The 10,435-nt window shown below is 52.6% G+C and overlaps 1 protein-coding gene across 1 annotated transcript; it reads left to right on the top strand.

Moving 5' to 3' along the window:
- Positions 1-5,383: 5,383 nt before the first annotated feature.
- Positions 5,384-8,917, top strand: LOC121786713. The gene is made up of 5 exons (XM_042185341.1): positions 5,384-5,779; positions 5,861-6,241; positions 6,435-6,852; positions 6,967-8,703; positions 8,904-8,917. The coding sequence occupies exons 1-5, from the start codon at positions 5,384-5,386 to the stop codon at positions 8,915-8,917; spliced, it is 2,946 nt and encodes a 981-aa protein (XP_042041275.1).
- Positions 8,918-10,435: the final 1,518 nt, after the last annotated feature.

Genomic DNA, 10,435 nt, shown 5'->3' with positions numbered 1-10,435 from the left:
GGGTGGAGGGTTAAGGCGGACCCACACCTGTGCATTACCAACAGCAATTGCAGCCAAAACAAACAACCATTGAGCCGCCCAAAAGTGACGGCTCACCACGACCAATTAGAGTACAACGAGGGCCTCCCAATAAACTAGGGTGGTCATCTAAATACTCTTAGCATCCCTATTACAATTATAATGATGCAGCCATCGCATCGTCAAAAACTTAAGTCCGTCACCTAGCTGAGGCCCGCGATAGGGGTGCCCCCACATGGGACAACCCCTCCCGGATCGAGGTCCTCGATGAAGCCCTCCATTTCCCGGCTTAGGAACCCACATGATACACTCATTGAGCCAATGCCCGGCTCATTTGCACCCGAGTCGTCGGCCCCAAAAGTAACCGTTGCTACGTTCTCCTTAAGGTGCAACTTATCATTGTGGAGAGCTCTGATGTACCCATCACCCTCGTGGACCTTTCCTTTCTTCTTCCTAGACACCACTTGGAAACCATCGTCATCTACCTGGGCTTGCACCCTCGGTGTTGCTTTCAAGCTAGGAGCCGCTTCCGCACCGCTCTTCTCTTTGTGTGTCCCCGGCTCGGTCTCCCCCTTTGGCATAGACCCTTGGCCCGGATCCGGGTTGTGGGTGCCATGCACGTTAGTTTTCAGCCTCCATTCCCGGCGGATGGGATTTGACGCAGAGTGGGGTCGGCGGGGTTGTGGTGGTCGGGTGGGATCCGTGGTGGCCTGCTCCTTTCTCCTCCCTAGGATAAGGCATGTTTCCTTGACGTGCCCAACATGCTTACATTCCGCACAAAATAGGGGAATCCGATCCCATACCACCTTGTACCTAGTGTCTTTGCCTAGGATGTTGAGAATGATCTCCACCGGTGGAGGCGTCGAGATATCAATCTCAATACACATCCGAGCAAAGGTGAGTCGGGTTTGGTTGAAGGTCGCATGGTCCACTTGGATTGGCTTCCCCAACAACTTGCCAATCGCAATGAGGGCTACTTGGTCATAGAGATGGATCGGGAGTCCCACCACCTTACACCAAACGGCGGCAATAGGTGTCTCAAAAAATGTGTCGAACTCCGGAGTCCATTTGAACACCCGCATTGGGTGGTGCTCGACAAACCAAACCGGCGCTCCATTGGGACCATTGAGCATCCGGCCGTAATCTCGTACATCACGGAATTGGATTAGGATGTGCTTGGCGTTAACGAACTTCCATTTGAATCCATCGACGAAGTTGATGTTGGAAAGGGATTTTTGGATTTGTTGTGGTGTTGGAAGGGTGTGGGAGAACTTTCCGATAATGGCGTGCCCTACCTTGTCCACCAAGCACTTTGTTTCCTCGTTTGAGAATGTAAGCGAAGGGATCCCTTCACACCATCCGAATGTCCCCATCTCCGTGTCGTGATCAGCATCAAGGTTCACCGCGTCAGATTTCGGTGGTCCTCCACTATCCAGCCCGGCACCCGTGTTCGCGGGCTTTTCATCTAGATCTGGCTCAACAGGTTGGGTCTCGGCTTGAGCGGCCTTGTCCGTGTTGAATTCCAGCGAGTGACCCAACGTCGGCGGACTCCCAACGGGGGAGGCCACGTCGATGCCTACCTCAGACGCCGAGTGCTTGGGTAGGATTTCCGGCTGGTCCCTGTCCTGGTCCAGCAGCTCGTCCGGCGGGTCCGACGGGTTATCCGGCGCCGACGGCGTCCCGTTGAGCCCGGCCTCACCCCCTCCATTGTTATCCTCGGCCTTGAAATTTGTACCATCACCAGATTTGAATTGCAAGATGCTTTGACCCATAAGGGAGTCACATGTCTCACTAGCTAGTACATGCCTATCCTTTTCCGGAAATGGTGCAGCAAGAGTGGGTGGGTCAAAAAGCATGTTGGCACCATTCCTTTCCGAGGATGTGTCCTCGTCCAAGACAGCTGCACATGCAGCCGCCTCCACGCGCGTTGACCGGAGTACCCCTTGTGCAACAGCCTCATTCACCTCCGGTAATGCACCATCCAGCCGAGTTCCGGTCACGACTTCCGGCTGGTGCCTGGCCGAGCCGTCCTTTTTTCCCATGGAGAAACGGAGCTCCCCCGCGAGTAATGGGAGAACTCCCGGCACCACCTCAAACGCTCCGGTGCTGGCTTCAAAAGGGCCAGGTCGTGCCTTTCTCTTCCACCGGCCCTTCTCTCTCTCCCCGGGCAGGGAGCTCCAACCGTCTTTTCCGGCAATGGCGCTACCTCCACCATTAGTTCCGGCAATAAGCTCATCCAACTCAAAGACAATCTTCTTCCTCACCCTTCCGGTCTCCGTCAATGGCACACAAGCGCTGCGTTTTGTATTACCACCGTTTTTAATGGGGTGGGGAGTGGCTGACTTTTTCATATTCCGTTTCGCATTAGTTGGTCAGAAAACCCATTTCGGCGAGGGAGAGGGACTCGTGTCCTTGACCTCCTTCCCCGGTGAGTCCCTTCCGGGCTGGACCATGACCGACGTTAGGCCGGCCGCATATCCACCTCACCCAAAGGTGAGGGAGACCGTCGGCGTTGGACGTGAGATGGTTGGGGCAAGACTTTCTAGAGAGATGTGGGAGCTTCTCTCACTATCTCAGCGTCCCCGTTGAGTTGTTGAGTCAACCGGTATCCTGTTTGACAATAATCGCCAATTGAAGATTGCAATAGATTTTGTTAGGCCAGCCCTCCAAATGTCGTCAAGACCTTGAATTCTTGGCCTTTGCGTACGGATAGTCTCCCAGGTCGTAGTGAGCGAGAACTCCCCGAGCCGAGAAAGCTTCCATCGAGGAACGTCCGGTTCTCTCGCGACGATTGGGGTATGGAGGATTTGTGTGATAACCTCTTGTGGCATTCCAGCCTGGTTGTGAAGTTGACGTAACTTAGCCTCATCCCAATTTCCACCCCCAATGTAGTCCGAGACCTTGGCCGATGAGGCGCCCCTATCGTCAAGGCAGATCTCGCGAAGGGGAGATTCACCAAGCCAAATGTCATCCCAAAAATAGGCATCGCCCTGACCGATCACCCATCTAATGTGCGGATTTGCTTGATTTCTCACTTTCATTAGCCGCTTCCATGTCGGGCTACTTCTCCCCGAAGGGGAGGTCGCAAGGGGGGAGTTTTTATGACAATACTTGGCCTTCATGAATTTAGCCCAAAGTGAATTTTGCTCCCGGAACCTCCACCAAAGTTTGATACTGAAGGCCCGGAGGACTTCTTTGGTCTTGCGAATGCCGAGACCCCCTTCAGGGGTGGGAAGGCAGATCTGATCCCACCCAATCCAATGTGTCTTTTTTCTCTCTGTTGACGATCCCCAGAAGAATCGGGCCATCTGCTGATCCAATTGCTTAAGGGCCCCGGATGTTGGTTCAATGGCCTGGAAAATGTGCAGCGGCACCGCTTCAAGTGTGCTTTGGAGAAGTGTAAGCCTACCTCCAAAGGAGAGGTGTCGATGAGCCCACCCCGAGATTCGTGCAGCAATCTTTTCCCGAAGGAACATAAACATATCTGTACGTTTGACACCACGATAAATAGGAACTCCAAGGTACAAAAAAGGGAAAGTACCTCGTGCGAAGCCTCCTTCATTTTGAATAATGTTGGCGCACCCTTCATGTTGTTCGGCAATATAGAAATTGCTTTTTGCCAAGTTAATCTGCTGCCCGGAAACCCCGGCATATGCCTCCAGGCAAGTCCGCAGCCGCCTAAGAGGTCCCTCTTGGAAAAAAGGTGGACACTTAAAATCCGAGACACCTTTGAATCCGGGAAGCCACACTCAAGGGACTCCCAAACCGGGGCAAGGCCGAAGTGGGTAGATCGTCCGCTACAAAGTGCCAACACAAGCAACGTCAATTCCTTGGCCGAGGTCAATCCAAGTATGATCGCGGCCAACCAAAGTGAAGCGGAGGGGAAGGATGCTGACCCAAGAGCCCCGAACCAGCCGGCGGAAACGATAGACCCAAAAGGAGAGGCTGCATCACGGGGCCCGACAATTGGTACCCATCAAGGGGGAGACGCGACACCCTCGGACCAACACGATAAGCTGAAATCGATGGCGGATCTTCTTAAAGGCTCTCCCGACCCCAACGGCCTACAAGCCTTCGAACCGGAAAAGCTCCAAAACATTGGTTTTGCCTCCGTGTCCAATTGCATCCCGGCCATCTACTTCTCCGGAGCCGAAACGCAAAAGCTCGCTGAAAGCATGGGGCACGCCATCGTGGGTAAGTTCTCCCACTCTATCCCAACGGGTTTTCAAATTCAAAAAGCTCTTGACAATATCAAATTCCGGTGTGGCTACAAATGGAAATACATTAACGCTAAACACATACTTATTCAATGCGAGGAAACCTTTTGGGAGGGGCCGGACATTATGGGTGAAACTCAATATTGGAGGGTAATGCGTCCCGGTACACAAAGTGTGGGGAGCAAGAGTGGGGATGAGGAACGAAGGAAACCACCTCACACGGCCATCGAGCCAGCATCGCCAATTGACGGTGATAGGGATGTGGAGTGGGGACGCCCCAATGCGAGTCGATCGACGTCCCCGCCTACACGAGGGACCTCGAGAGGGGGTGCGCGCCATGCAATGACGAGGGAGCGTGGCTACTTCTCGGCCAAGAACCACATGAGCACCAACCAATACTACTCCCTCATGGAAAATGGAGAATTTGATGTTGTAAATTGTGGGGACGCGGATGACTCGGCTATGGACGTGCAAGTGGGGAACGAGCCGGTTGGAGGCGACCTTCCTCTTGGCGGACGCCGAGGACCACACAAAGATCAAAGAGCAGCATCTAATTGAACACCAAGGAGGGTCTCCATCCCCTTTGGGTATGTATCCCACCTGTTAATGATGTCTTACAATATCATGTTTTGGAACGTGAGGGGAATTGCTAACGCGGCAACCCAACACGTACTAAAAAGATTGATTAAATGTCATAATGTTTTATTTCTTGCAATAATGGAACCGCTCACAACCCCTGATCCGGACCGTTTCTCCAAGGCCTTGGGGTTATCCTTCATTGGCTCGAACTCGACGGGGAAGATCTGGTTGTTTGTGGAAGAGGGATCTACTTTTGATATTAGTTGTGATTCGGAACAAATCCTACATGGGCGTCTCATGTCCCACCGCATCGCTAGTCCCCTAGCCATCTCGGCCGTATATGCCAAATGCACAAGATCCGAAAGATACCTCTTGTGGGACAAAATGAGAGAGATTGCCGGGCCCCTCGAAGGAACGCCATGGATTATTGGCGGTGACTTCAACACCATCCTATCACACCGAGACAGAATTGGGAGCGACACCAACCGGCAAGCCGAGATGGTCGATTTTGCGGAGGCAATTGAAGACTGCAGACTGCTTGACCCCGGGTTCGATGGAGTGGAGTTTACATGGGCCTCTTTGAAAGACTGGATAGAGTGCTTGTGAGCGAGCCATGGACTAGGGTCTTTGAGGCTACTCGGGTCACAAATCTCCCACGGATCGCATCGGACCACGGCCCAGTTCTAGCACGGTGCAAGACTCCAAACACCACTAATGGAGGCAAGGCTTTCAGGTTCCAGAATATGTGGATCCGGCATGGGGGATTTATGGATGTTGTGCAAAAAGCGTGGGAGGAGCCCACGGGGGCGGGTGGTCTCCTAAACATCCAAATCAAACATGCTAGAGTTAAGAGAGCTCTAAAAGAGTGGAACAAAGAGGTTTTCGGGAACATCCATGCTAATCTCAAGAACAAGGAGGAAGCTATTGCCCTGGCTCAATCCAATTTCGAGGCAAGGCCTACTCCCGTGAATAGGACATCGATCAACAAACACATTGCTGAGTACATCCTTTTGCTGAGAATGGAAGAGGACTTTTGGCGGCAAAAGGCAGCCCTGAGATGGCTGGCCGAGGGCGACAAGAACACCCGGTTCTATCAAAGCTGGGTGAAGCAAAAAAGGGTGCGTTTACATATTCATTCGATTCGTGCGAACGGACAAGAGCTAACTGAGGAAGCGGAAATAAAGAAATCAGCAGTGGACTTCTTCCAACAACTTCTCGCGCCTAGCAACCCGCCCCTCGATGAGCCGGACCTCGACCTAATCCAGCAAGCCCACACAGTCGAGCAATTTGCAGATATTGCGAAGGCGCCGGATGCGAACGAGGTCAAGAATGCTGTCTTTAGTATCTCCGGAGATAGTGCACCCGGACCCGATGGCTTCTCGGCCTGTTTCTACCAAGCCTGCTGGAACATTGTGGGATTGGAGCTGGTGGAAGCAATAGGACAGTTCTTCAGGGGGGGCGTTCCTACCACGTAGCATTATGGCCATAAGCATCGTCCTCATCCCAAAGAAGGCATCGCCCGAGTCATGGACCGACTACCGACCCATCAGCCTCTGTAATGTCTTAAACAAAATCATCACCAAGGTACTCACAACTCGACTCTCCCCTTTCCTTCCGCAGGTCATCTCTCCAAACCAAAGCGTCTTCGTTAAAGGGCGGCTCCTCAATGATAATGCGCTCTTGGCTCAAGAGATGTTTCATGAGCTTGCACGATGCTCCCCAGCGCCAAATGTAGCGGTGAAGATTGATATGGCTAAAGCCTACGACAGGGTCCAGTGGCCTTTCCTCTTTAAGGTGCTCCGACGCATGGGTTTCCCGGATGCATGGATCTCGCTTATGGAGAGGTGTATAGGCTCGTGTTGGTTCTCGATTCTTATCAATGGGGCACCTTCAGGATTCTTCAGATCGACACGGGGACTGCGACAAGGCGACCCGATATCCCCTGCGTTGTTTGTGATTGCTGCAGAGTACCTATCGCGAGCCCTGGACAAGCTCATTCTAGGCCAAAAGGAGATGACCTTCAAAGCCTCCCGGAGATGCATCGAGATCAGCCATCTAGCCTATGCGGACGACTTAATTATTTTCACACAAGCGGCGGCGACACCCTTGCGCCGGCTCAGAGCTTGTCTTGAGCATTATGAAAAAGTTTCAGGCGAACAAGTCAGCCTCCCCAAGAGCAATTTCTACATTGCTGACGCACATGAGCAATGGGAAAACTCGATCCAAGAGGAAGGGGGCTTCTCTAGAGGGGACTTCCCGTTCCTCTACTTAGGGGTCCCCATCTATCGGGGTGTAAAGCGCACGGACATGTTCCTCTTCCTCCGAGAAAAGATTGCAAGACGGATTTCAGGCTGGGCGCACCGGCACTTATCTTTTGGAGGGAGGCTCACGCTTATTAAGAGCACCCTTGAAGCGATTCCCTTGCATATCTTCCAAGCCATTGAACCCACCGCCGGCACTCTAAAACATATTGATCAACAAATGGCTCGATTCTTCTGTGGCTCTACGAGTGAGAGGAAGCGGACCCACTGGATTGGCTGGGACCAAATGTGCCTCCCCACTGATGAAGGGGGGCTCGGGATCCGTAAAACTAAGGAGGTTCTACGCGCCTTCAACATTAAACTTTGGTGGCGCTTCCGGGAGCAAAATTCCCTGTGGGCGAAATATATGATGGCAAAATATTGTTCTAACTCCATGCCCCTTACCTTGAGATTGCCGAGCAGGAGTAGCCCGACGTGGAGGAGGCTGTCGAGAGCCTGGACCCTCGCACAACCACACATTAGGTGGCTGGTGGGACAAGGAAACATCTATTTTTGGGACGATATCTGGGTCGGCAACGCCCCACTCAAGGAGCTCAGCCTTGATGAAAGGGGAAGACCAACCACGCGGGTGTCGGAGTTCATTAGGAATGGCGTCTGGGATGTACCTAAGCTCCAACTTCTTCATGACCAGGCCGGCCTCCCACAACACATCATTGATCGCATCATCAATATCCCAATCCTCCATGGTGAACAGGATATCCCGAGGTGGACCCTTTCCAATCACGGGGAATTCACGGTGGCCTCGACGTGGGAAACAATCCGAGGACAACACCCGACCATTCAGGGGCTGAGTGATGTTTGGAAGACGGGCCTCACTACCTCCATTTCCATCTTTATCTGGAGGCTACTCTCCAACCGGGTGCCGGTTGACACAAAACTTCAGTGGAGGGAGATTGAGCTGGCCTCCAAGTGCCAATGCTGCCCCCATCGTCCGAATATCGAGTCCCTCCAACACCTCTTCATTCAGGGATACGGAGCTCGAAGGGTTTGGAGTGAGTTCGACGCATGGTTCGATGGCCCTTCCCCTCGCCTCCGAATCAATGATACGATCCCTACGAGAATTGAAGTGTGGGCGCGAAGGTGTCAACAGCCGACCATGAAGCATCTTAGCCGAGCCACCCCATACCTCATATTGTGGTTCATATGGTCGGAGAGAAACAGGAGCCGCCACCAAGGCACACAGTTCAAACCGCACAATGTGATTTGGCAGGTCCACATGTTCACCACTAATGGATGTGAACTCACGGACGACAAGGCCATCAAAGATTCGGCGGTCGAGTTCTTTCAAAACCTCCTTGCCCCAAGCCAACCGGAGCTCACGGAACCGAACCTTAACCTCTTACACCAACTCCCTCCCTCGGAGCAATTGGCGGCCCTCCCTAATCCCCCGGATGCGGAGGAGGTGAAGCGAGCAGTGTTTGATATCTCGGCCAATAGTGCGCCCGGCCCGGATGGCTTCTCGGCTTTATTCTTCCAATCAAGTTGGGGCATTGTGGGACCAGATGTGGTGGCGGCGGTTAGGCAATTCTTTGGTGGGGCCTTCCTCCCCCGAAGCTTCACGGCCACGAGTATCGTACTCATCCCCAAGAAGCCTATACCCGAGACTTGGGGAGACTATATGCCCATTAGCTTATGTAACGTGATCAATAAGGTGATTACTAAAGTACTCACGAGGCGACTCGCCCCATTCCTTCCATGTGTTGTTGCACCTAATCAAAGCGGGTTTGTCAAAGGGAGGCTACTCAACGACAATGTACTTCTTGCACAGGAGATGTTTCATGAGCTCCAAAGAAGCAAACCAGCACCTAATGTTGCTATCAAGATTGACATGGCCAAGGCCTACGATCGGGTTCAATGGCCGTTCCTCCTAAAAGTCCTCAAGCAAATGGGATTTCCCGAGCAATGGGTGGCGCTCATCGAAAGATGCATTGGGACATGTTGGTTCTCGATTCTTATTAATGGGGCCCCGACGGGTTTCTTCAAATCCACTCGTGGGCTTAGGCAAGGGGACCCCATCTCCCCCGCCCTCTTTGTCCTTGCCGCGGACTATCTCTCGAGATCACTTGATAAACTCATACTTGGAAACAAAGACATGACATACAACGCTACCCGAGGCAGCATGCAGATCAGCCACCTCGCGTATGCGGACGACATCATCATCTTCACGCAAGCGGCCGCAAGCCCCCTCCGGAGGCTCCGTGTATGTCTGGATCATTATGCCGAGGTCTCCGGACAACAAATCAATCTCGGCAAGAGCAACTTCTATATTTCTGAGGCTCATGAAGGTTGGACAAACACAATCCAAAGTGAAGGAGGCTTCTCCCGAGGTACGTTCCCGTTCCTTTACCTTGGTGTCCCTATTTACAGGGGGGTGAAGCGCACGGATATGTTTTTGTTCCTCCGAGAGAAAATCTCGGCTAGGATATCTGGGTGGGCACATCGGCACCTCTCCTTTGGGGGGAGACTTACCTTGATAAAAAGCACACTAGAGGCGATCCCCTTACATATTTTTCAAGCTATCGAGCCAACCGGTGGCGCCCTCAAGCAACTCGACCAGCAAGTGGCTCGCTTCTTTTGGGGGTCGAGTAATGAGAAGAAAAGGACGCACTGGATTAGATGGGACCAGGTATGCCTACCCACGGCCGAAGGGGGCCTGGGCATCCGTAAGATCAAAGAAGTCCTACGTGCCTTTAATATCAAGTTATGGTGGAGGTTCCGGGAACAGAACTCCCTTTGGGCTAAGTATATGATGGTCAAATATTGTCAAAAGGCATCCCCACTCTCGGCTAGAGCTTCGGGAAGGAGTAGCCCTACTTGGAAGAGACTCTTGAAGGTTCGGGCACATGCACAACCGCACATCCGTTGGGTAGTGGGAGAAGGCAAAATTTTATTCTGGGATGACTTTTGGCTTGGAGATGCGCCCTTGAGGGAACTTAGCCTCGACGATAGGGGAGGCCCTCTTGTCCATGTTGCAGATTTCATTGTGGATGGGGCCTGGAATGAGGCCAAATTACGAATGCTCCAAGCGCAAGCCGGCTTGGCGCAACATGCTGTCCGGAAGATCCTCGATACGCCAATCCTCTCGGATGGACCAGATGTGCCGAGATGGAGATTATCACACAATGGGGAGTTCTCTCTAGCTACAACATGGGAGACCATCCGAACTCAAAGACCGATCATCCAAGGCCTCGATGATATTTGGAAAGCGGGCCTCACATCTTCGATTGCTATCTTCATATGGAGACTTCTCTCCAACCGAATCCCGGTGGATACGAAGCTTCAGTGGAGGAAAATGGAAAT

This window comes from Salvia splendens, chromosome 22 (assembly GCF_004379255.2).
Source record: "Salvia splendens isolate huo1 chromosome 22, SspV2, whole genome shotgun sequence".
Lineage (NCBI taxonomy): Eukaryota > Viridiplantae > Streptophyta > Magnoliopsida > Lamiales > Lamiaceae > Salvia > Salvia splendens.
This window is presented reverse-complemented; position numbering and strand designations above follow the sequence as displayed.

Bases quoted from the DNA above. Each gene is read 5' to 3' on its own strand.
- LOC121786713 (XM_042185341.1), top strand. From the start codon at position 5,384: ATGGGCCTCTTTGAAAGACTGGATAGAGTGCTTGTGAGCGAGCCATGG. The intron at 5,780-5,860 runs GTGAATAGGACA...TGGCGGCAAAAG, and splicing joins TCGAGGCAAGGCCTACTCCC to GCAGCCCTGAGATGGCTGGC. The intron at 6,853-6,966 runs GCATCGAGATCA...AAAAAGTTTCAG, and splicing joins CTTCAAAGCCTCCCGGAGAT to GCGAACAAGTCAGCCTCCCC.